Below are 26,953 nucleotides of genomic sequence, written 5' to 3' on the forward strand. Positions count from 1 at the left end.
GAGAATCCCAGCTGGGAGCCAAGATGGCAGAATAATCAGTAATTGCTATCTCCCTCTCCTTATTGACTTTGATGAGCCCAGAGAACATCTCCTCAGGATAAACCCTGGCACAGTGGGAGCAGCAGAAGGGGTAAATAGACTCTTAGCCCTTCAGGCTAAAAAGATCGCTAAGGAGAGTTCCTCTTGCTGTGGCTGAAGGGGACCAGTGCAGGATCAGAGAAGTCTCAGATACCCCCACCTCAACAAACCTGGAGAAGATCCTGAGCCCCAGGGAAGTGAAGCCAGCAATTGTCAACACCAGGACCCCAGGAGTGCCACAGCACCCCAGGGCAATTGGGAACACTTTAACACAGATGATATCTCCAACTGCTGAGTCTGCCTATGCTCCAGCTCAGCAGAGGAGACCTACTGTGGCCGCACCACCCCTCACCGACACTTAACTAGCTAGCTCTAAGGTAACTGCAGGGAAAGCCAAAAAGACCTCACCTAGCTCTGCTTTCCAATGCCATCCAGCTCATCACCAGGTAAGCTGCATCATTTTACTCTCTAGCTGAAAGAACCAGAGGTCACAACACACAATGCCTCAAGTTTCAGGCACAAGAACTGTGGGACAGAGCTCTCTGATGCACCCCAGATGCAGACACCTACTATAAAAGACAGGAAAAGGGTGATTATCATCACCACGAGTAAGAAGCAAAGCAGGAAAGAAAAGAGAGTAGAATATTTCTGTGACGACAAGGACCAAAACACAAATACTAAAGAAGCCAGCATTGAGACTATACTCCCGTCTGAAAGTTCAGAAGGAAATATGAACTGGTCTGAAGCACAAAGAACGTTCTTGGAAGAGCTCAGGAAGGATTTTAAAGCCCAAATTAGAGAAATAGAAGAAAAAATGATCAATGACTTTAAAAATATGAAAAAAAAATCACAGAAGAATTTAAAATGACAATTGGACAAGTGGAAAAGGAAGTACAAAACCTAACTGGAGAAATTAACAGCTTAAAAGGGAAAATTGGACAGATGCAAAAAGAGATGCAAAAGTTAACTGAAGAAAACAATTTGCTAAACAGTAGAATAATCTAATCCTAAACAATGAATGGGTTAAACAACAAATCATAGAAACAATCAACAACTTTATTCAAGAGAATGACAATAATGAGACAATCTACCAAATCTTATGGGATACTGCAAAAGCAGTTCTTAGGGGAACCTTTATAACTTTGAATGTCTACATGAATAAAATAGAGAAAGGAGATCAACGAATTTAGGGAAGTAGTGGAAAAAAACTAGAAAAAGAACAAATTGAAAATTGCCAAGTAAATACTAAATTAGAAATACTGAAAACCAAAGAAGAGATTAATAAAACTGAAATTAAGAAAACTATTGAAGTAATAAGTAAAACTAAGATTTGGTTTCATGAAAAATACAATAAAATTGATAAACCTTTGGTCAATTTGATTTTTAAAAAAAGAAAACCAAATTACCAATATCAAAAATGAAAAGGGTGAACTAACTTCCAATGAGGAGGTGTAAGGTGCCGAGAGGGTCCCAGGGGGTGCAAGTCAGAAGCAAAGCCTGTTCCCGTGGGAACGGTGCTGATGCACACCCTGGCAGAAGCTCTGTGTGACCCTGGAACCTGATGTTCCTGCAGATACTGATGTCCTGTACAGTAAAGTTACAAGTGAGCCTGGGAACCCAGGAACTAGCTGCAGGAACAAGATAAGCTTCCTTCCTTACTGCAGGTGTAAGGATGTGGAATAGTCATGAGATGGTGAAGTAATGGGATGAGCTCATCATGTATGTGATTGGTGGATACAGCCTTTATAAACCCTATCCCTCAGCTGAATAAAGAGTTGTTGCTTGGATAATCTTGTCTCCAGTCTCCTTCCTTCAGGGCCCACAGATTAGAGGCCTGTGGGTCAGGGGGATCCAGGGGGCTCGGGCCCTGACCCCGAGCAAGGAGGAAATTAAAACAGCAATTGGAAATTATGTTGCCCAACTATATGCCCATAAATTCGACAACGTAATTAAAATAAATGATTATTTTAAAAAATATAAATTGCTGAAATTAACAGAAGAGGAAATTGAGTGCTTAAATAACCCCATCTCAGAAAAGGAAATTGACCAAGCCATAAATGAACTCCCTAGGAAAAAATCTCCAGGACCAGATGGATTTACAAGTGAATTACATGTATATATATATGTGTATATATATATATACATATATATATATATATATATATATACATATATATATGTATATATATGTATATACATATATACATATATATATGTATATGTATATATGTATGTATATATATAAATTGATATAAAAGATATAGAAAAAATGATTTTAAAATAGTATTCCATTAATAAACTACCACCAGGTTATTAGACAAAAATAATAAATCTTTGAATAAAATTCTGAAACAGTAAAAAAAAGTACTAAAGAGTTTGAATGCAGATCAAATATACTATCTTCTCTTTTTCTGTTTTTGTTATTTTTTCTTATTGTTTTCCCTTTTTTTCTGATTCTTCTTTCATAACATAACTAATGTGGAAATATGTTTAATAGATTGTACATGTATAGCCTATATCAGATTGCACGTGATCTTGGAGAGAGCGGAGGAGAAATGGGGGGGGGGAGAATTTGGAACTCAAAATCTTATAAAAGTGAATGTTGAAAGCTAATAATAAAAAAAAAAATGAAAATTTAGAAATATTCCAACTGAGAAAAGAGGGAACATTTATATGTATAAAGCAGGGCTTTCTGAATGGGGTGAAGTCTGGAAAGTGTCTAAAGTTCAAACTTAGAGACAGTAGAGTTTGAGGGAAATTACTGTTTTCTCTTGATTAGTCCAAGAGGATTTCTTGGAGGATGTGGGATTTAAGGGACAATTTGAATAAAAAACATGGCCCTAAAATTTCTTAAATATTGCAATGGGGAACATCTTTATATTGAGAATGATTGAAGATAAGCGCATAGAGAGAAAGTTTATTAATTAAAGAACTGAGTAGGAAAAGATTTTAATCTCAAATGGGTCATCTAACCCCCTAACATTTTTTACTTAATAATTATCTCAAAGCATAGACTTCCACTAACAGTTACAGGCATTATCCTCATTGGGTACATGACAGGTGGTTGGTATTAGTGATCATAGTCTTCCTTGCCTGGAGCCTTGACAATCTCTCTTACAGCTTCTGAATTAATTTTGAGCCCAGGTCAGGTGTTTCCCTGGAGGGCTGCTCTGAAAGGGACAAAGAACAACCTTGGCCCCTTGAAGATGCATTGTTATTAGTGATTATTGTGGAATATTAAACTGTTAGTAGCCTGAGAATGGGGCAGACTGATCCTCAGGGGTGTAGGACTGAAATGATTCCATTCAAGTAGGGTTGCCTTCTTTGTGTTTAACTGGAGCTTAAAGAAATCCAAACTCAAATAATTAAGAAACAAGGATGTCTAACCTGTGTGGGGTCTCCCACAAAATCCATGGTGATTAGTTCCTGTGAAGAAAGAAAAAAAGATGTGTAAGTGAAAAAAAATTCCCAGAAAGTGCTTATCTTGCTGCTTCACACATCAAGTTCTTTCTCATGCTTTGTCAAAATTATGTTCAGGAATGAAGTGTCCAGAACTTCTGGTCCCTGCCCTTCACACCTTGAGTAAAGTCAGGCTATTGGACCCATTAAGAAAGACACAAAGTCTCTTAGAATTCCAACTTGGAGCAAGCATCTGAGGACCTAGAAGTCTTTCCTGTTACTTACTCTTCCCTCAAGCTAGATCTCTACAAGAAAAATCTGAAGAATCATATAGGCCTACTAAAAGAAAACAGGACCCTTTGCCCAAATTTTGAACAAGTGTAATCTAATCTTAAACTCCATACATAAACAGTCCTATAATCACCACATAGCATTTTGACCACTTCTGAAAGGCTAGGCCCTTGTTCTAAATTTACAGAATGATTGAATTCTCCAAAAATTAACTTCTAGTACCTAACAAACTGGGTTCGTGTGTACAGAGAAATAAATTATAAGAATCACACAAATAGTTCTTGGTCCAACAAAGATCTAAATAATTATCCCAAGGCCGCATTTTGTTTTGCACATTTGGAAACTATCTTAGGCCTTAGATTGCCCTCACCAAAAATGGTAGATAACTCTAAGATTGTCTGTTATGATGCTTCCTCTCTTCAGTCAAAGCAAAAACATACATCAATTTCCCTGTAGTTTCAAGGAACATCTCCCCAACTTCCCCAACTCCACCCCTACCAACTTCTGCCTAGACACTTTAGTCTTCTCTACAAGATTAGCTTCCAAGAAATACTGGATCTATGATATCATAACATAAGGAGAGACATCAAGAGTTCTTCCGGTTCAGCCTGTTGTGTACAGGCAGGTGAACATCAGAAATGAGACCCTGAAAGCCCTTTACTAGATCATGATTTGGATGATTTTCAAATCAAACAAGGTGAATTGGGAGGACCTTTGTGAAAGTCAGAGCTGTTAATAAGATGGGAAAATGAGGGGAAACCAAAACTCTGTAGAGAATGCTATCAATACTTGTATCCTTCAGGACAAGAGGGATGATTGAAGAGTGGTGAATTAACAAAAATAATTAATGTAATGCTTAGTTTTTTTTTTTATAAGTTCCCTGTGAGCTCCTCCTTGGCCTTCTCACCAATACCAACCTTTATTCCTTACACACCCCAACTCAAACTAAGGCATCCCCAAAGCAGTGCTCAAGGAAACATTTTGCCTTGCCTAAAGCAAGGTATAAAAATTGCCTATTAGGTTAGTGGGTAAAATAAATGTTCCTTCCCAACTCACTGATCTGCAATTCTGCAGGTCAGTGTTTCTCATACCTGACAGATCACCCAAAGTGCCTAGGGAAACTTGAGGGTCTGAAGCGATCATATAAAATGAATTTTATTACAGGGATAAGGAGTCAGAACTCTAAGATCACCTACCATCTTTTGAGTTGTGTTCAAGATCTCTTCTTCTGTCTTCTGCCGCATACAGTGAACCATGCTGGCTGAAGTAGTTGTTTTACACCCAGCAAAGGTTGCAATTTTCTGCAACAAAAATTAACAGGGAAAACCTTATATTCCTGAATGTGTGACATGGTACATTGGGAAAAGTTTCAGAATGGAAGCCAGAGGAGTGAGATTCAAATAGCCCTGTCCCATCCTGTGTGATCTGGGATCATAGAAACAGATTAGATGCACTACTCACTGAAGCAATAAATCCAAAGACCTCAACTATTGGGACAAGGAATTACTTTTTTAGCAAAACTAATAGTAACAATAGAAAACAGAATGTCAGAAACTTGGTTTAGACCTCATTTCATGTACCAACATAAATTCTAAATGGATTCATGATCTGCTTCTAAAAGACCACGCCAAAAACAAATTAGAGGACAAGAAGGAAATTATCCTTTTAGATCAATGAATAGGGAAAGAGTTCATGGCCATACCAGGAACAGAGAAGATCACAGAAAATAAATAAATGATTTTGATTACAGGAATATTTTTAAAATTCAAAAACCACAATTCATCTTAAGAATAAAAGACAAATGGCAAACTAGAGAAAATCTTTGTAGCAACTTTCTCTGATAAAAGCTTCATTTCTAAGATAGAAGTAACTGATTCAAATTTGTAAGAAAACATATCATTAAAAATTTGATGAACTATTAAATATGTGAAAAGTTGGTTCTCAAGTAAAAAACATCCAAGCTATAAAATGCATTAAAAAAAATTTGAAATCACCAATAATTAGAAAAATGAAAAAGCAAACATCTCTGAAGTCAATCATAAGACTGGTGAAATTAACAAAAAAATGTAAAATTACAAAAGCTAGAAAAATTGCAGGATACTGATACATATTGATGCTACTGTTAAATGGTCTAGTCACTCTAGGAAGTTGTTTGAGCCTATTGCTATAATGTTAGTAAACTAGACATACCCTTTGACCTAGACCTATCTACCCAAATCCCCCTATCTACTCCCAAATCTACCCTAAATCTAGACCTATACACCCAAAGTCCCCCACTCAAAAAAAAAGAGTGTATAGATATAGACCTATATATTGAAATATATGTGTATATATAAGCTTTTGGTAAAGACATTTAAAAGGGAAGACCTGACAAATTATGATATATGAATATAGTCAAATACTATCGTGCTGCAGGAAATGATGAAGGGGATGATTTCAAAGAAATCTGTGAACTGAGCACAACATAAAGTGAGATGGACTAGGAGAAAAATATGTACAATACAGCAGAATGTTTGAGGCAAATAATTTTGAAGGATTTAAGAATTCAGGTGAACAAAATGATGAGTAATGATTCCAAATGACTGATTGAAGAATGTTGCCTAACTCGTGAGAGAGACATGATGGACTAATATGCACAAAAAAAGACAAACATTTTTAACTTAGCCATTCTTGGAATTTTTGCTTAACTGTGCATGTTTGTTATAAGACTTTGTTTTTCTTTTTCTTTTCTAGTGGGGGAAGTGAATTGGACAATAAAAATAAATTCTTGATAATTTAAAAATAATTAATTAGCAAAAACTTTCCTGCAACAAGTCACTTCTTTATGCAGAGAAGAGAGGGCATCCTTAAATTATTTCTAACATTCCTTATAGCTCTAAATCCTGTAAGTCTATAAATGGAGTCAAGTTTTGGAGAGTCATAATATTAAAAGCCTACCTCAGCTGTGGGTTTGATGTTAGAACTGAATAGGCATTCCATAAGAGCAACACCACTCTGGGAAATGGCTCGGTGGAAGAGATTCGTCGTCAAAGGAGAAAGAACCTAAAGAGGGAGAAACAGGGGGATTTAGATTATGATTTAGGATTAGAATTATAACTACAGTAGAAAAATCATAGCTTTGCCACAGAACATTGGTAGGTTGCTGACAATACTCCATCACCAAGATAAAAACTGGGTCTTAGCACCCTGCTACAAAAGAAGTAGTCAAAATGGAAACAACAGGACCAGTTGTGGTATGGATAGAGGGACAGACTTGAAATTCGGAAACCTGAGTTTAAGTCCTTATCACTGGCACATACTGGCTGTATAACCTTGGATGACTGGCAATTTCTTAATAACTCTTCTTGATTTGCTTTTAAAGAGAGCGTTTACTCATGATGAGTTCCTTAAACTACTGAGCACATGACCACTTCCCCAAAAAGTTTAAGTTGGAAGATGCCAGAAAACAAAATTCCTCCTCTTGGTCATCACTGCTTAAATGAATTCCTTCCTGTCTCATTTCTGTAGAGCTCCCCTACCCAAAGAAGTGGAGGGTCTCCTAGGTGCAGACTGTCAATTAGATGTGTATCTTTTATTTCTTTCTAGTAGTATAGAAGCATCTTACAGGCAGGGATTTTCTTTTTGTCTTTATATTCCCAGTGCCTAGCACTGGAACAATGTCTTGTGAATAGTTCTAACTTAATAAATTGTTTGCCCTTCATTCTCAAATGACCATGACATCAAGAAGATGATTCCATGACTTGTAAGTGAATTGGATGTAAGTGAGAGATGGTTGTGCAAGGTCACCATCCTCACTTTCTCCTCCAGATCCATCTGAGGCCAGTGACAAGATATAGATCTCGACAAGTGGAGATGGTCCCCAAACTTAATAACTATTGGTAGGATGAATGATTATGCTAGGATTTTTCCCCACAAGACTTATTTCCAAAGGCTTCTCTCTCTCTCTCTCTCTCTCTCTCTCTCTCTCTCTCTCTCTCTCTCTCTCTCTCTCTCTCTCTCTCTCCTTTCTCTAAGTGAGATGCTGATAATGATGGGCAGTTGCTACCCAAACGGAGGAGAAGCATTGTTCATTATGCTCCAAACATCTATAAAAATGACAGACAGAGATGACATAGGGGTGAGCATGTCACACTAACAGTGTATGTGGAGATAACTCATCAATTAGGCCCAGTACAAACTTTTAAAAGAGATAGGTTTCTCAGTAGTAGGATGGACAATGTGAAGGACAGTAAATTGGGAATATGATAGAAATCATAATTAGGTACTGTACCAGAATTAGTTATTTTTAAGATTTGGCACGTGCTGGTTCCCTTCCTGTGTGGAATAGTAATTATGTAATATATTTGTCATTTGCAAAGGATACAGACTGTCAAACTAGACACAATATATTATTTATAAATAACAGAGATTAATTGACAGAAAAAGTGAACAGGCCCTTTGGGGGACTAAGGCACAGAGAAGTCCATTTATTATAGCTCACATCATAGGCTGTTGAACAAAAATTCAGTTTTCTGATCTGAAGAACTATGGAAAACAATGCCTTTATTACCTAACTTATAGAGTTGTTATGAGGAAAGTGATTTTAAGTACTTTGTAAATGTAAATTATTATTATTATTATCATTATTGTAAAAGAATTTGCACATTATAAAACTGAATCTTTCCTTTTCACATAACTTCACCATTATACTTCCACAATTAGTCTTTGGGCATGGCCAGCACTATATTCTCATCCTCTCTACTTTATTACCTGGTTAGTAAAGAAATTCACTGCCTAGAATCATACATGGTTCTGTGGAAGAATCAAAGCAGTTAGCAGTTAATACCAACAGCATTTACACATGGTTGGGACTCACATTCTGTGACAACAAACATTGGTGGAAGAGTCATGAATTCAAGCAGGGCATGCTGAAAGCTTACCAGTGCTGAAACACTGATACCTCCTGCTGACACACCAAAGATGGTCACCAAATTCGGGTCTCCTCCAAAGTTGACAATGTTCTTCTGAACCCATTGGAGTGCAGCCACTTGGTCTAAGTAACCCCAGTTCCCTCGGGCATGTTCATCTCCAGTGCTGCAAAGAAGAAAAGAGGAGGAAGATGGATGGTTAGAAAGGAAGTAGCTATTAGTATAATAGTAGCAGGGAAGGAATAAGGAGGAATTATGATATAGTAGAAAGGCTGACTAATATTTAAGAGATACCCAGATTCAAATGTGGCATAATCAGCATAATTTATGACCAGGAATAAGTCATTTAGTCTTTCTCAGACAGTTTCCTAATTAACAAAATGGAGATATCAACAGCACTTTCCACATCTGGTTGTTGTTAGGCTAAAATCTTATAAGAGGTATAAAGTACAGCAATTACTTTAGGAACAAGTGATGTTATGGAAATGTGGAATAATGTTAAGCTTCCAAACTCCAGTATCTAGTCAATTTTTTTGGTGGTATTGTTCAGTCATTTCAGTCATGTTTGACTTTTCATGGCCACATTTGGGATTTTCTTGACAAAGAGTGGTTTGTCATTCCTTCTCTAGACCATTATTTTACAGATAAAGAAATTGAAGCAAACAGAACTGAGTGACTTGACCTGAGTCAAACAGCAATTAAGTGTCTGAGGACAGACTTTATCACAGGAAGATGGCTCTTCTTTGTACTTCTTTTTCCATTCGACCAATTTTCCCAGTTAGGTTTTGGGTTTCCTTTTCCATCTGATCAATTTTCCCAATTAGGTTTTGGGTTTCCTTTTCCGTTTGATTAACTCTTCCTTTTAGGGAATTATTCTCTCCAGTTAATTTTTGAACTTCCTTTTCCATTTGTTCAATTTTCTTTTTCAGAGTGATGTTCTCATCAGTGAATTCTTTTTTTATAATTTTAAAATCATTGGCCAGTTTTTCTTTTATATCCTTCTTCAGATGTTCCAGGTAATCTAGTTGTGCTTGCGAGAAATTCATAGTCCCATCTGAGGTTTCAGATGGAAGTACAGTCTCAGCTCTGACCTCTTTGGTGTTTGTGTTTTGGTCCTTATCCCCATAGAAAGATTCTATGGTTTTTTCACTTTTCGTCTGCTTTTTCAGATTCATGATGTTGTTTGAGTGTTGTAGCTTCTGGTTCTTTCAGTCAGAAGGTACAGATCTTTAAGTTGAGCTGATGTAGGCTAAAAGCAGGCTTTTTTTTTTTTTTTGTTTCCCAGATCAACCCTGGGGTTAGCTTGTTAGGTGTGTGGGAGGGGTGGTCTGGTCTCAGGAGATCTCCTCAGCTGACGTGAGGCAAAGGCAAGGTCAGGGGATAGTGATCCCAGCTTCCCTTTTGTCTTCCCTTTTCCCCTGAAGGGCTAGGGCACGCCTAGAAGCTAATGCGTGTTCCCGCCCCTCCTGGGGCTCGTCTCCCGGAGCTGAGGCTTGCCTGGGTCTCAGTGCGAATTTTCTCTGCCCTGGGTCATCTGTCCTTCCAGATCGCCTCCGCCACAGTAGGAAGAATCCCCCTTTGCTATTTTTCTAGCCTCTGGTGTTATGAGACCACCCGCCCCCTTCTGCTGTTCCCGCTGATCCAGGATTTATCTGGGGAAGAGTTTTATGGCTCTTTCACGGTCATCAGGGGGGAGGAGAGAGCATTTACTGATCACTCCGCCATCCTAGCTCCCGGAAGTTCAAGTAGGTGACTTACCGAAGTTTAGTCTTCAGGCTGAAGGTTTCAAGGGCTGCTGCCCAGATATCTGGCACTCAGCGGCTCTCACCAGCTCTGTTTGGCTTGTCTCCTGCTCCGCTGGTTTCGCCCGCCACTCTCAGGCTTCTCAGGTCCCTTCTGCCCTGCTGCACTGACTGCTCTGTGCTGTGCGCTGGGGGCTTACCCCCGTGGAACAGATCCTTCCCGTGGACCTTCCAGTCCAACCTGGGCTCCGAATCTGTCAAAGTCTGTCACCCACTGGATTCCACACCTCCAAAGTTTGGTCAGATTCTCCTTTCAGAGATATCCAGAGGAGTTTGACCAGGAGCTTAGGTGAGTTGTTGCTTTCACTCCACCATCTTGGCTCCACCTCCCAAAGATGGCTCTTCTTGACTCCAGGTCAAGCACTCTGAACACTCTGCACTTAAATATTAGTCAACTTAGCATCTCACAATTGTTGTGTGGGTCTTGTTTTCTCTTTTAAATATAATTTGATGAGAGTAGGAGTCAGGTCTTATAACTTTATTCTATTACCTCCATGGCCCCACCAATCCCTCAGTCGACTTGATCAGTATTATTGACCTCCATCCCAAAAAGACTTTGGGGAAAATCCCTATTTCTTTGATGCCATCTTCTTGTTGACCCTGCTTATGCCTTATTTTCATGAACTCCTTTCTATACTATCTGCCTATTCAATTGACTCAGTTCCCCTCTTATCTTCTCCAAGAAGTTTGAATGTGACTTAAATCAATTATAATTGCTCCCTCCTCTGAACTGCAAGAATTAAGAATACTTAGCACCTGTGATATTCATTTGGTACTTGGCATAAAATGTTTTATCAATAATGCTCAACTTACAAAGATATCATTTTTCTACTGGGCAGAGGTAAACAAAAGAGGATCAATTCTGCCCACTCCTTTTCCCCAGAAAATATGTTTAGCAAAGGGAGGAGTACGGCTCAATTGCTTCATTTAGCTGTGCATTTTGACCTAACTTCATTTGTATGTCTTCTCAATCAATTCATATCTTGGGAAGAATAGAGGTTTTATCCATCTAGTTTCTATATAGTTTCTGTGGCATTATTTTTGGTAGATTTCCTGAAATAGGATTTGGGGATACAGTATCCCAACCTAAGACATAATAGAAATTAAAAGGAAGTTTCTAACTTACTCACATATTGTCTAAGATTATGATCTATAAATTTGTCCCAGGAAAAAGGAACAGTTGACACCATGATTCATAAATAACAAATTAATCTTAATCTGTACATTTTCTACTGGATTTTGTTGGTTGCCTGGCTAGATGTGTTGGCTTCTAGATTCAGTACCTTTGCAATTAAAGAGGTTGAACCAATAACCGTAAAAGACAAGCTTGCTAGCCATTGAATCAGTAGATAAGACCAAAGAGTCTAGCAGATGACACTGAAAAGATAAAGTCCAGCATATGGTATTAGGATAGAGCTCAACAATCACAAAGAGTGGAAATATATGGCAGAAATACTGTTATGTCTAGTAAAAAGAGTGTAGACCTCACCCAGAAGAAATAATGTAGCATTTAGTAGTGATTTGACAACTAGTCAATCAACAAATATTTTAAAGTGTTTACTATATATCAAGCACTGAGAATACGAGAATGAAATCCATGTAATCCATGTCCTCAAAGAGATCATATTTTGCTAAGGGAAATAGTATGTACAGGAAGAATTAACAGAAAATATGCAGAAAGTAAATAAAGGCTATTTTAGAGGACTGAGGAGGCCATAGCATGTGAAGTCTTAGAAAAGGTTTCATATCACAGGTGGTGCTTGCAATGAGCTTTGAAGGAAGAGTTGGGAAAGATGTTAATGAGGAGATAGTATGTTCTAAGCATAGGGAAAAGTCTATACAAAGACACAGTGAGAAATATCAATTCTTCCTCTTTATTATGTGTATTTGTGGGAAAGGGTGCACAGGTTTATGGGAAATGGCAATGTCTTATTACTGTTTTTGTTACTATGTTCATTAAATGTCATTGCTTTCAACAAATTTCTGTAGTCTGACTAACTGGTAAATTAAAATATTTCAGTGGAGGCTCCTGAGGTATGGTCTTAAGGAGACAGAGACCCATAGAATAGAATAATCAGATCATTCATTTAGAGGTAGATGAACCTCAGAGACTGTGCAATACAACCCCTTCTCTTTGAAGCTGAAGGAACTGAGGACCAGAAAGATGCACTAAGTTGTCCAAAGTTAATCAGAAAGCAATTTGAGAGCTAGAATATTAGTCCATGTCCTCTGACCTCAAATCCAGCACATTGTTTTCATGGCACCATCTATTCCTACATTGAACCTGGAGTACAAAGTAGGCAATACATCAATGTACCTACATTTCAAAAAAGTTATGATTTTGAAAGGTGTGGATACTTTCTCTGTCAACGTGAGTCACAATGCTTTCTCCTCCTCCCCCCTCCCACCGAAGCATACATATACTACAAACTTTCCTGGTGATAACCTTCTCCAAACTGACAGATTAGCCCCTGAGTGAAATGCTTTTTTAATGTTAGGCTTACACTTGAACTCTTCTTACCCTTGTAGAAACTACTAGAGACTTTGTTGCATTTTTAATTTTACAAGATGGCTGACTTAGAGATTTTGACACAGACTCAGAGCAGACAGACACAAACAGAAAGCACAGGCAGTGAAAATTTTTCTTGGTCTTCCATATTTTAGAGTGAATAGGAGACATTACAGCTTAGTAGGACTATGAGATGGGAGATGGGACTGAATGTCAATAAGCCTAAGGAACCCCGCCTCCATAGCCACATTCACCTCTTCAGTGGTGTCTCACTGAAGGATAAAGAAAAAAAAAATGTGAAATTCTCAAACAGAGCATCCTCTTTCTAGAGGGAATTTGCTGGCACAAAGTCCTTGGGCACTAGGGCCCAAACAATCTAGTTAAACATTGCTAGATGCTTGAAGGACCTCCCAGATAAGAGAACAGAAAAAGATAGGCTTACCTTTGGATTGGAGGGGGTCTGAATCAGAGACTCTGTTCCACATGAAGGGGGATGTCTGGATCAGACACTGCCCACCCAGGGATGACAAAAACTGTTGAGGCTTCATGATGTGTTGTGGTGGAACTGTCTCAAAGAATTCAGTCATACCACCTCCAATCCAAGTATAGGCATTTATTGAGATTGACGCCTCTCATGAAGTGGACTAAGTTCCAAGAGGAACCAGCAACAACAGAGAATGCAAGATGTATTTTTATAGGGTAAAGATGCAATTATAAAACAGACATTATAAATATTAAAAAGACAGGAGGAGTTTGTTAAGGGATTAGGTAATTTTGAAGAGTATGCATATATGATAATGATAATATAATAAGCCTCTATATGTAATAAATTCACTCTAGGTCAGTTTTTTACTATTAATTACTTTTCAAGTGACTGCTTAAGGAAAGTCCCTTCTATTATTTTCAGGGCCACATCCTGCTCAGGCATCCTGGTAGTGCTGCTTTCTGATTGGTTGAATATTTTGGTTCTATTTAAGACTAGATGGATATGGTTGTTGTTCAGTGCATGGGCACACCTGCTGTTTCTGTGGGAAATATGAGAAATGGGTCTGGGGGCAGTGGCTAGCTAGAGGCAGTGACTGGGATCTCATCACATGGACCTGCCTGCTATTTCTGTGAGAAATATGGGTTCTAGTGAGCAGTGAGGCATACATGAAGAAGTTAGGATATTGAGTGTGGGGGGGGGGGTAAGAGGGAATTGAGTGGCTAGATAGGTGCAATGAGACTGCTATTCAGTGGGGCCTATAAGGAAGTTAGAATATTGTGGATAGGGGCAGCTTTATTAGAATTCTATCACCCCAATTAGACTGTAAGTTGTTTAAAGGCAAGATGTACATAAAATATATCCTTGCATTCTAACCCTAAATGCTGAATGAAGTACATATTATACACTTCATAAATGCTCCACTCAACTGAATAATTTGCACATAGGAGATACTCAACAAATATTCACTAAATAAGACAATGCATAGCAGGTATTCAATCCATGTTTACTGAATTAGACTGAAAGAAACTTATAACCCCTAGCTAAAGATGGTTCACTGTAGGCTCACAACAATATTGGCTCTATTTGTAATGTGCTCAAAGTCCACTAGACACCATATTTTCCACAATTTTTGAGCCCAAAGAGACTACATTATGGAAAAAAGGTCATTGTAATCCACACATATGCTAAAGGAAAAAAAATGTTGTCTGCTTAGGTCAGATAATTAAATGTGTGATTTTAGAAACTCTTACAAAAGGTTCCACAAAATTATGAAATGTCGGAGTTAGAAGCACCATGAACTACTTTTTATTAACTAAGTTCTCATCCACCAGCTCTTACCTATAGAATCCAAAAATTCCCAGTCGGTACTGAATGGCCACCACAACAACATTCTCAACAGCTGAGAGGTATGACCCATTCAAAGTTGAAGCATCACCCATCAATAAGCCCCCTCCATGGATCCACACCATTACCTGGGGAGTGAAACAAAAATCTTATTGGTCATAGCACTCCTGAATTAAAAAGAAGCACAGAAGATACATGTTCAAACTACGTAGTCCAAGTGGTTGAAGTTATCCATTGCAGATATCTCTAGAGAAATCATAGGGTGTAATGAAATGGGAACTGGACAAGAGGCCAGAAGAGCTGAATTCTAATCTGGGCTTTACCACTAATTTGCCATGTGAATTGAGAAAACTCCCTCCTATTTTTAGAGAGATTGTCTACCTATCTAAAACAAAGGGTTTGGACTAGATAATTTTTAAGGTTCTTTCTAGTTCTGATTTTATGACTCTGAGTTTCCTCTGACAGAGTTTAACTCCTTCAGTCTGCCTTAATAATGGCAAAATTCTTAAAAGTTAAAAGAGACAACCAAGGTAATGGTGCTGATGCAGCATTCCAGCCAAACTTTTCCAACATTTCCTTCCAAACAATTTTAAAATTAACTATCAATTTGAATTCTGGAGTGACTTAGGAAACAAAATATTGGGCTTGCTGAAGAATTTTTCTAGCCCCAGATAATTTAGAAGGACAGAAAAAGAGGTCTATGATACAGAGGTAGGGCTTGCCAGAGTACAGTATAACAACCAAGTCAGGGCTTGGAAGCTATAGCAATGATTACAGCAGCAGTTTGGGAAACTCTTACCACTCAGAAATGGTAAAGAGACAGAGAAATTAGTGAAAAGGAAAATACAAAAGGCTCCTATGTTGCACTGGGTGCAGGTCTGGACATTGTTTCACAATTCTATTGCTCATTATCAGTTCTGAATCACAATTCCAAGGCTTAAAGGAGTGTGTCTGGTTGCAAGAGAGTCAGGACCCTATCTAGGGAAGGACCAGAGCACAGAACAGTAGAGCAGTGACCACATCTCTTCCCAGGTCTCCTCAGATCTCACCAAGTTGGAAGAAACCAGACTCTTTTAGAGACTCCTCACCTCCCCTGAACAGGGTAAAAATAGCCAGAAGCTTAGGGCAGGGATTGCACACCCATCCATCCAGGTGAGTAAAGTCCAAACCTAACATAAAGTTTTAAGTTAAAAAAAATAAGCTAGGAAGATGAGTAAAAAACAAAAGAAATCTAACCATAAAAAGCTGCTGTGGTGGCCATGAAACTCAAGACACATATTTGGAGAAAGAGAACAACATGAAAACATCTAGAAGTAAAGGATCAAAGAAAAATATAGATTGAACAAAAATCCAACAGGAATTCCTATACAAGCTAAGCAAAGCAATAAAAGGGATCAAAAAGAATGATTTTTAAATATTAAGCAAAAGGAAAATGAAGAAATTATGAAAAGAAATTAATTGTTTGATAAAAGATGTATAGAATTTCATTGATGAAAATAACTTCTTAAAAAGCAGAATTATCCAAAAGGAAAAACAGTACAAAATCTCACTGAAGGAAATAATTCCTTAAAAGTTGGAAGTGTTCAAGTGGAATCTAACAACTCCAAGAGTTATAACAAATAATAAAACCATGCCAACATAAGGAAAAAATGAATACAATGTACAATATATTATTGGAAAAACGACTGACTTGGAAAATTGATGGAAGAGAGAGAAAATTTATTGGACTTTTTGAAAGCTGGAAAGAATATTGTCACCAAATTCTAGGGCTCCCAAATTAAGAAGGAAATAATAAAAGCGGAGGGAATGAAATCTCTCAAATACCATGGAACCACAATCAGGGTCATGCATGATTTAGCAGCTACCACAATAAAGAAGTAGAGGGCTTAGAGTACAAAATTCCAGAAGGCAAAGGAGCTAGGATTACAACCAAGAATAATCTATTCAGTTAAATGGAATCTAACCTTAGAGGGCAAAAATTGACTTTAATGAAATAAATGACATTAAAGCATTTCTTACGAAAATATCAGAGTTGGAAAGAAAAAAAACATTGATTTTCATGCATAAGAATCCAGAAAAGTCTTAAAATGAAAACATGAAAGAGAAATCATAAAGGAATTAATAAGAGTCAACTGTGTACATTCATTTATGGGAAGATGATACATCTAAAATCTAAGAACTTTATCTTTATTAGGACCTTTCTTAGGAGTCACCACAGGGATGTGCTTCAATTATCCTGGGATAATCAAAAAAAAAAGACATGAAAGAGTAAGAAAGAGGAATGGGAGAAGGAGGAAACAAGAGGAAGAAAAAAGTCATGTAAGGAAGAGTCTCTATAGTGGGGAAGGGCAGGCAATGCTTGAAGATAGAGATATAGATAGAAAGATAGAAATATAGAAAGATAGATAGATAGATAGATAGATAGATAGATAGATAGATGATAGATAGATAGATAGATAGATAGATAGATAGATAGATAGATAGATAGATAGATAGATAGATAGAAATATAATTATATATTACCCAAGAGGAAGTAGGAGGGGAAGAAAGGAAGGGCTGGCAAGAGGGAAGGAGAATTAAGGGAAATAAAATGAATTCTGCTTTTCCTCCTCTACTGTAGACATAAGAAGAAACCACAACCCAACAAATTCAAAGTAATAGACAATCCAAACCGTAAACTCCTTACAGGGAACTTAGTCTTTGTTGCCAGGTCAACTGAGGTGTAAATATTCAGGTACAAACAATCTTCAGAATTTTTCAAGGAAATTCCATTTAGATTGCCACGAAGTTTTGACATAAACTCTTCTCCAATTGGATTCTGTGTACACCTGGGTAAAGAAACAAGGGAAATCCTTCTTCACAGCATCCCAGGAAAGAATATTTGGGGTCACAGTATTACTATTCAAAGGTTTTGGGGCTAGTATGGTTCTTAGAGATCACTTAATCAAATACATTTATTTTAAATATGAGAAAACTGAGACCAAGAAAAGGAAAGTGACTTGCCAAGTCGTATAGGTAACAAGTAACACATTAGATTCCAACTCAGCTCCTTTGACTTCTCCATTCCAATCCTCTTGCTCTCCTTCTACTATCCACTACTTCAGCTTCTAAGAGAGAATTACCAAGTAACTTTGAATGCCTTTTAAAATTTCCTTTAAGATTATAAAATATTCCACCTGCTTCCTGTTTGAATATGTCCTTTCTTTCTCATAAGCTTCAATATTTTCCACTAGAAAATGAGTAATAGAACTAGATGGTCTTTAAGTTCTATTTCAGTTCCCACTCACTGTGAATGCACTGCTTATTGTCTTAGCAAAAACAGAATGAAGAAAATGGGGAGAGTTATAGTAAGGCGGATGCTCTGTGGAAATTATTCTGATTTGTGAAACATTGGAGTTCCTTCACGGACAGCCAAACACAAAGCTGAGATTGTAGAGCTACTACTAACTGCATTAAGAGTCTTCCTGGCTATCACTCTGCACATTCTACTCATGGGGCAAGAATAGTCACCTTTGTACCCACTGAACATATGAGGAAAACATAAGGGTTAATGAATAACCCAAAATCAGAGTTCTTAAATAGGAGAATCTTGGCTGCACTCATGATCTTTCCAGATCTCTTTCTCCCATACCATTAATTTTAAAGTCACGGATCCTGTGGATACCAATAGAGAAACTGCTTTATAATTAGATGTGGTCTTCATATGAGTGAAAAATAGAGGGAAAGGCAATGCCATTTTGCCAGCCAATGTGTTCCCAGGGATTTGTTCAATTGTGATCAAGCAAATGAAGATTCTCAGGAGCATATATTTAGGATGGGGCCTGCAGCAGGTCCTTTATGTATTCATTGTAGGTAAGATTTCTAAGGCAGGCAGATCACTTTAGAGTTCAGGATCATTTCACTGTGCAAACCAGAGATGTTCTCCTCCAACTTCATGTAGCTTAAACTAGTGGGTTAGGAGTGAGAAGAAATAAGATTGTTCCCAGGGAGAGGAGCAGATAGATGAAGCATGCAACTATAGAATGAATTAAGGGTTCTGCAATAACAGATAACCAATTTAAAAAATTAGGAGATAATTTTCTTAATTGGGAGATAATGATTTTTCTGTACTTGGAGCCCTTCCCTTTCCAGAAAAATACATAAAGACTGAAGACTTACATGGGTGGGTATATAGTAGCATTCTTTACATAACTCCAGGGCTCAGGGGGCTGGGGTGGAGCAAATCTCAGGGGTCCAAGAGGGGCTTTGGCAAAAGGAACTCCCAGGAAAACATTGACAGATTTGTCAAATTCTTTTATTATCACTTGTTTGCCTTGGACTTTCCCATATTCAGTGTCCACTACAGGTACTGAGGATTGTGGTCCTGTGCAAAATTGAGAGAGGGAAAGGTGATTTCACTTGAGGAAGCAACATGGAAGAACACAATCATCAGTGAAGTAGGAATCAGAATTCCTGGGTATGTGTGCATACTCACCTCTATTCTGTGCTAACTGGGTGACCTTAGAAAAATAATGAAAGTTCTCTAGATCTTCTACTCCTCACCTATAAGTGGGAAATAATTATAGCTTCCTATGGAATTGTTTTGAATATCAAAGGAGAGAATGGAAATTAAACTGCTCCAAAGATATAATAATAAGAAGAAGAGATCACATTTCTATAGTACTTTCTTATTTACAAAAAAATGGCTCACAAGCAAACAAGATAAATGGTAGCATTATCCCAGTTTTATAGATGGAGAAGCAGAGGAACATAGAAGTGACTTACTCTAAGCTACACAACTCTCAGTGTCTTCAATTATGAATGAATTTATATTGACATCTTTTATTTTGACATCATCAGAATTTTTCCCAGTATCCTTTTCTTATTTCTTCTCAGTCATCTAACATAACAAATATTTTAAATAAATCATAGAATAAGACAAAAATCAACACCAAGCAACACATCCAAAAAATCCTGAAAATATATGAACAGTACCATACCCATGGACCTTTCACCTCTGCAAAATAATAATATATGGGTATCTTCTCAAATTTCTACTTTGGATTAATACCTGCTCTTTGTAATTTTGCAACGTCCACCTTTGATTTTTTTTGGGGGGTGTGTTTGTGCTTTCCATTCGCATCGTTTTGTTGATGCTATATATTATTTTCCTTGGTCTTTAATTCATACTACATAGGATTGTGAAAATCATTCCAAGCTCCTCTGTATTTACCATATTAATCATTTTTTTAGTTTTTAAAATAATTCCAATGTATTAAGAATCTATGAGCTTCAAACTGGCCTGGAAATGTTAGCCAGCTCCTTCTTTAGCAACATGGTCCACTTTTTAAAATAATGTTTTATTTTCCTCAATTACATATAAAAGTAATGTTTGACATGTTTTTTTTAAAATTTGGAGGTCTAACTTCTCTCCCTCCTTCCCTGCCTCCTCCCCCACCTCCCCGAGACACTCAGCAATTTGATAAAGTCTATACATGTGCAATCATGCAAAGTATATTTACATATTTATCATGCTATGAAAAAAAGGCAAAATATGAAAAAAATAAAGTGAAAAATAGTTTGTTTCAATCTACATTCAGATTCCATCAGTTCTTTCTCTGGAAAGGAATAACATTTCTCATTATGAATTCTTTGGAATTATGTTAGATCATTGGATTGCTGATAAAAAACTAAGTTATTCAGTTGATCATTATGCAATGTTGCTGTTACTATATAGAAAAGTTCTCCTGGTTTTGTTCACTTCATTTAGCACTCATTCATGTATTGCTTTACAAGGTTTTTTGAAATCATCCTGCTTGTTATTTCTTATATAATAGAATTCTATCACAATTACATACCACAACTTGGTCAGCCATTCCCCAAATCATGGACATCCCCTTAATTTCCAATTCTTTTCTATCACTAACAGAGCTTCCAGAAATATTTTTGCCCAAATTGTTCCTTCCCCACACCACTTACTTTATTTTTTTAATTTTTAGTTTTCTTTGGGATACAGACCTAATTGTGGTATTGCTGGGTCAAAGGACGTACCTTCTTTTATAGCCCTGTGAGCATCATTGCAAATTGCTGTTTGGAATGGTTAGATCAGTTCACAGCTCCACCGATGGTGTATTAGTGTCTCAATTTCCTGTATTTCCTCTAATAATTATCATTTTCTTCTTCTGTCACATTAGTCAATCTGATGTGTGCATTTTTTCATATGACTATAGATAGCTTTGATTTCTTAGTCTAAAAACTGGCTGTTCAAAACTTTTGACCACTTATTAACTGGCAATGACTTGTAATCTTAAAAATTTGACTCAGTTCTCTATATATTTGAGAAACAAGGCCTTTATTAGAGTTACTTGCTGTAAAAAAAATAACCTAGTTTTTTCACCTTCCTTCTACTCTTTGTTGCATTGCTTTTCTTTGTGAAAAACCATATTAATTTAATGCAATTAAAATTATTCATTTTACATCTCATAATGCTCTCAGCTTCAAGTTAATCTTCTCCAGGGCATGAAATTTTTGTCAGACAGGTCATAATCAATGGATGAGTTACTTTTTTTTTCAGTTTTCCATCCTTGAACTGAAAGCCCAAGCAATCTTCTTTTATTGATCTTGGTGCAATGATAGTAGCTTTTCTGACAAACCTGAGCCACAGTGAAGGCCTCACAGTCAGGATGCCAAGCTCCAATGCATGCCACCTTAGTCAGGCCTCAGTGGGTTTGTTGGTACAGCTTCTTAACGTACAAGGAGCTAGTGACATCTTTTTAACTCAAATGTATCTTTCACTTCATCCTGCCCAAAAGCAAGGGAACCTGGCTGCACTAGCTTCTTGTGGGCACTGTCCATTTTCTCAAATATACTATTGCCATTAACCTGAATTTCTGTGAAGTAAAATGACTTCTTCCTCAGAGGGAGCAGGTACATCTGGTTGCAGTCAATGACTTGGATCTTCTCTCAGTATCTCTTTACGTTGCTGAAGTCTTTCTCCATCTGTTTCTTTCTGTCATTGTCTTTGCAGCAAGAAGCCTGTGTCCACAGAGTGCTTCAGGCGCACAGTGAAAAAGAAAGTTACAGGGCAGGCAGGATGCAAGAGAACAGTCTATTTATTAATATGAGGGTGAGGGTTTATATGGATTTTCTACAGGCAAGCAAGCAAGATTATTGCCATGAGAATATCTTTAGTTTATTTCTAATACTTCCTAATCTAGTTCCTCTGGCAAGACAGTCTCGGGGTACACAGGCAGGGTCAGGGTGTTCTCATTGTTGCATATCAGGAGTATAAGTCTCAAGTAAAACCTGGACAGTACTTCACATCCTGGACTCCATCAGGACTGGCCCCCTACATGTCTTTCTCCTCCTTGCAGTATTTAGTGAAGGCCTTCTTGGACTTATGCCAGTTCTTGTAAAATCACCCTTTACAATCAACAATATAGATGATTTTGAAGATATGGATGCCTTGGAGGTTTGCACCAGTCAATGATGCCTACAGTGATCATAAGGTTATCTCCACAATGGTGATGGCTTCAACTTCTTCCTTTTTTCTCCTTTCAGCTTTGAGGCCAGGCTCATCTACCTATCCATTGAAGTAGCTTTATAGCCCAGAAAGATTATCAGTTGAATGGGGTTGGTGAGGTCATCTTTGGGGAAGTTTTTGGTTTGGTTTGGTTTGGTTTTAACCTTTTCCCAGTGCCTGCAGCTTTGCTTTTGAGTCAAGAAACCCACAGACCCATACCTAGGAGCAAAGAATTTCCAGTGGAATATGATGCTGCTCTTGCTCCTGTGGTTGTGACTAATGGTGAGATAAACTGAATGACAGCAATGTTCATCATTTCTTACAGCACATTAATATTCATTTGTATTCATGAACCATAATTTGATTAGCCCTTAACCAATTGATCAACATCTACCTTACCTGCAAATTTTTACTGTCACAAAAAGTGCCATTATTAATATTGTGGTATATAGTGAAACTTTCTGTGTGTCAATAACCTACTTATGGGCATGTCATGATGGAAACAAAGGTAGATTAAGGCAACAAAGGTCTCAGAATTAACAATTTGTTAGCTAGGCTAGCAATAGCCAAAACATGGGGTGAATGTCTCTGCTATAGTCAAAGACCTTTAGTTAGGAAAGATAGGATTTTGTAGAGTGATTAAGAAAATGATAGAGCAAAGTCCTGAGCAATACAGGTGCCTTCTGATTGATTAGATTACTGAAGGGGTTGCATAAGTGTCATCTCAGTTCCTCCCCATTACATCACTGAAAAATGAGGTTAGTTCTAAGGTGATGGGAGTAGTCCTTAAGTGATGAGATAAGTCTGCAGGCATAGGAGTTGTCACAAGAGTTTTACATTGATAAGATTTAGGTTTATCAAGTATTCATTGAAAATGGGTGATGGGTTAAATTACAAGAGTTGGGATACATGTCACAATGTAAGACTGCAGTTAGGTCAGTGGAACCAAGATGGTGAAGAGAAGCCAGGAAGTTGCCTGATCTCTCCCCAGTTTCCCTTAGAAAAAAAGATTAAAAGAAGCCTTTAAAAGAAGTATGAAGTGACAGAATCCACAAAAAGAGAAGAGGAAAACAATTTTCTAGGCCAAGAGAACTCACTTAAACAGAAAAGGAGCAAAGTCCAGCACAGGTGGTATGTAGGCAAACCAACAGGCAGTTCTTAGCCACAGCACAGATAAGACGCCATGGTCCTAGATTAGTAAATCAGTGGGAGGGCAGGTCATCTGTGAGGAGTCCAGACCCAGTGTAGCAGGCAAATTACCAGCCTCAGAAACCAGGACACAACAATGTAAATATTAACTATACTGGGCTAGCTGAGTACTGTGGACAACCTGCCAGAACCTCAGGTCCTAGAGGAGAAAGCAAGTGATTGGGCTCCTGGACCCTAGCAAAAGAAGCTTGGAAAAATGCCCTCTGTGCCCCAAAGACAGAACTCAACTTGTTAAAATGAATGAAATAAAAGAAAAGAACACTGACCACAGAAAGCTATTATGGCAACAGAGAAGATGCAAACACAAACCCAGAAAAGGAAAATAATATAAAAATGACTACATGTGAAACCTCAAAGGGGAATACAAATCGATCTAAAGCCCAAAAGCCTTGTTGAAAAATAATCAAAATGATCATTTTTATTCTTCAAAAATTTTCTCTCCTTATAATATAGTTTAAGAACAAATAATGCAGAATATCTTCCATTACATCTTTTCCCTCTCATTTTTTTGAAATCTCTTACCTTTTGTTCTCCCATAAAAATGTTGTTATTTTTTTTCTAGGTCAGTAAGATTTTTTAGGAATCTAATTGGGGTGACATTGACTAAATAGATTAATCCTTTGACCACTATTGAAGAAAAACTTTTAATATTTTGTATATATCTGTATTACAAAAAATATTTTCCCCCACTTTTCTACTTTACTTCTTATGCCAGATGCATTATTTGTTGAAAATTTAATTTACAATAAAATTTTATTTTTTTCCAAAAATATTGACCAGGCCTTGTTGAATTTTTGCCTGAGATACTACCAAAATCTCTCAGTAGCTTTTATGATTGGGATTTTCTGAGTTTTGTCTGATTATTTCTGAAAGAAGAAAAAAAAACGCCCAAATCTTACCCTGAGTTGTGAATGCAATGAAGGAGCAACAAATCAGGGAAATCAGCCACATCCTATTCCGAGTAGTTCTTTGCCACATCCAGAGTTTGAGCATCCAAGTTGTGTTTAAGGTCTGAGGTTGCTTCTGTTTTATACAGGTGTAGACTGATTGAGCAACTTACCCTTGATCTTAATTAGAAAAAGCCAAGTCAATCAAAATCAATCTCTCATTTTTTGTTTCTTTCCTGATGAGAGCTGGATGTCCTGAGACTCTACCCACAATTATCTCACATTCTTTTTTTTTTTTTTTTTTTGCAGAAATCTAATCAGTAAACATTTTGTTACAAAACTGAATACCCATGTCAGCAAACATGGCCAAGGTTACTGATGGTGCCCTTTACCTTGAAAACACACTGGACTTTCTCCCTCTCTTCAAGGCACAAAAAATTAGTCACACGATGTGGTATAATGAGAGCTATTGGGGTCTGGTGGACAAGGTATGGTCTTCTGGTTTGACTGACACTCTCATCCATTTTCTTACTGGGTGACCTTGAAGAACTCCCTCAATTTCTTTTTGCATGTACTTTTTCATCAGTGCAAAATTCATCATAAGTATGAATTCTTTTTTTTTGTTTGTGTATTTCTTTGCTTGTTTGCAAGGGAAATTCCATTTATTTTTTTTTTTGAGTCAGATGAGTTTTTTTATTGAAATTTATTTATTTAAGTTTTCAACATTCATTTCCACAAAATTTTGGGTTCCAAATTTTCTCCCCGTTTCTCCCCGCCCCCCACCCCAAAATGCCAAGCATTCCCATTACCCCTATCACCAGTCTGTCCTCCCTTCTAACATCCCTTCCTTTCCTTTTCCCCATCTTCTCTTTTGTCCTGTAGGGCAAGGTAATTTTCTATACCCCATTAAATGTATTTCTTATTTCCTAGTTGCAAGAACAATACTCAGCACTTGTTCCTAAAACTTTGAGCTCCAACTACTCCCCATCTCTCCCTCCCCACCCATTCCCTTTGGGAAGGCAAGTAATTCAATATAGGCCATATTTGTGAAGTTTTGCAAATGGCTTCCATAATAGTTGTGTGGTATAAGATTTTCCCTCCATCCTATCCTGCCCCCCATTTCTTCTCTTTTTTCTCTATTCTCTCTCCTATCCCTCCCCAAGAGTGCTGACTTTTAATTGCTTCCTCCTCTCACTGCCCTTCCTTCCATCACTCTGTTTATTCCCTTCTCCTCCACTTTCCTGTATTGTAAGATAGGTTTTCATATCAAAATGAGTGTGCATTTTATTCCTTCGTTTAGTCAAAAGTGATGAGAGTAAGCTTCATGTTTTTTCTCTCACCTCCCCTCTTTTTCCCTCCACTGAAAAGTCTTTTACTTGCCTCTTTTATGAGAGAAAATTTGCCCCATTCCATTTCTCCTTTTCTCCTCCCAATATATTTCTCTCTCACTGCTTAATTTCACTTTTTAAAGATATGATCCCATCATATTCAATTCACCGTACTCTCTGTCTCTCTCTCTCTATGTGTGTGTGTGTATATGTGTGTGTGTGTGAGTGTGTGTGTGTAATCCCACCAATTACCCAGATACTGAAAAAAGTTTCAAGAGTTACAAATATTATCTTTCCATGTAGGAATGAAAATAGTTCAACTTTAGTAAGTCCCTTATGATTTCTCTTTGCTGTTTACCTTTTGATGCTTCTCTTCATTCTTGTGTTTGAAAGTCAAATTTTCTTTTCAACTCTGGTCTTTTCATCAAGAATACTTGAAAGTTCTCTCTTTCACTGAAAGACCATTTTTTCCCCTGAAGTATTATACTCAGTTTTGCTGGGTAGGTGATTCTTGGTTTTAGTCACAGATGCTTTTGCTTCTAGAATATCATATTCCACGCCTGTCAATCCCTTAATGTAGAAACTGCTAGATCTTGTATTATCCTGATTGTATTTCCACAATACTTGAATTGTTTCTTTCTAGCTGCTTGCAATATTTTCTCCTTGACCTGGGAACTCTGAAATTTGGTCACAATGTTCCTAGGAGTTTCGCTTTTTGGATCTCTTTCAGGAGGGGATCGGTGGATTATTTCAATATTTATTTTGCCCTCTGGTTCTAGAATATCAGGGCAGTTTTCCTTGATAATTTCATGAAAGATGATGTCTAGGCTCTTTATTTGATCATGGCTTTCAGGTAATCCCATAATTTTTAAATTGTGTCTCCTGGATCTATTTTTCAGGTCAGTTGTTTTTCCAACGAGATATTTCACATTATCTTCCATTTTTTCATTCTTTTGGTTTTGTTTTCTGAATTCTTAGTTTCTCATAAAGTCATCAGCCTCCATCTGTTCCATTCTAATTTTGAAAGAACTATTTTCTTCAGTGAGCTTTTGAACCTCCTTTTCTATTTGGATAATTCTGCTTTTTAAAGCATTCTTCTCCTCATTGGCTTTTTGAACCTCTTTTGCCAATTGAGTTAGCCTATTTTTCAAGGTGTTATTTTCTTCAGAATTTTTTGGGTCTCCTCCAGCAGGGTGTTGACCTGCTTTTCA

At 37.4% G+C, this 26,953-nt stretch overlaps 1 protein-coding gene across 1 annotated transcript in view; it reads right to left on the reverse strand.

Moving 5' to 3' along the window:
* LOC140519349 (liver carboxylesterase 1-like) overlaps positions 1 to 24,664 on the reverse strand; it is a 44,887-nt gene extending 20,223 nt beyond the window's left edge. The window contains exons 1-8 of the mRNA XM_072632255.1: positions 24,427 to 24,664; positions 18,976 to 19,180; positions 17,504 to 17,645; positions 14,812 to 14,945; positions 8,688 to 8,841; positions 6,706 to 6,810; positions 4,965 to 5,069; positions 3,466 to 3,504 (exon numbers count right to left, since the gene is read on the reverse strand). Of these exons, the coding sequence (XP_072488356.1) occupies positions 3,466 to 3,504; positions 4,965 to 5,069; positions 6,706 to 6,810; positions 8,688 to 8,841; positions 14,812 to 14,945; positions 17,504 to 17,645; positions 18,976 to 19,180; positions 24,427 to 24,520 (978 nt within the window). The 5' untranslated portion in view covers positions 24,521 to 24,664. The remainder of the gene's footprint in view (positions 1 to 3,465; positions 3,505 to 4,964; positions 5,070 to 6,705; positions 6,811 to 8,687; positions 8,842 to 14,811; positions 14,946 to 17,503; positions 17,646 to 18,975; positions 19,181 to 24,426) is intronic.
* Between the last annotated feature and the right edge of the window lie 2,289 nt (positions 24,665 to 26,953).

This window comes from Notamacropus eugenii, chromosome 1 (genome assembly GCF_028372415.1).
Source record: "Notamacropus eugenii isolate mMacEug1 chromosome 1, mMacEug1.pri_v2, whole genome shotgun sequence".
In the NCBI taxonomy this organism is placed as follows: Eukaryota; Metazoa; Chordata; class Mammalia; order Diprotodontia; family Macropodidae; genus Notamacropus; species Notamacropus eugenii.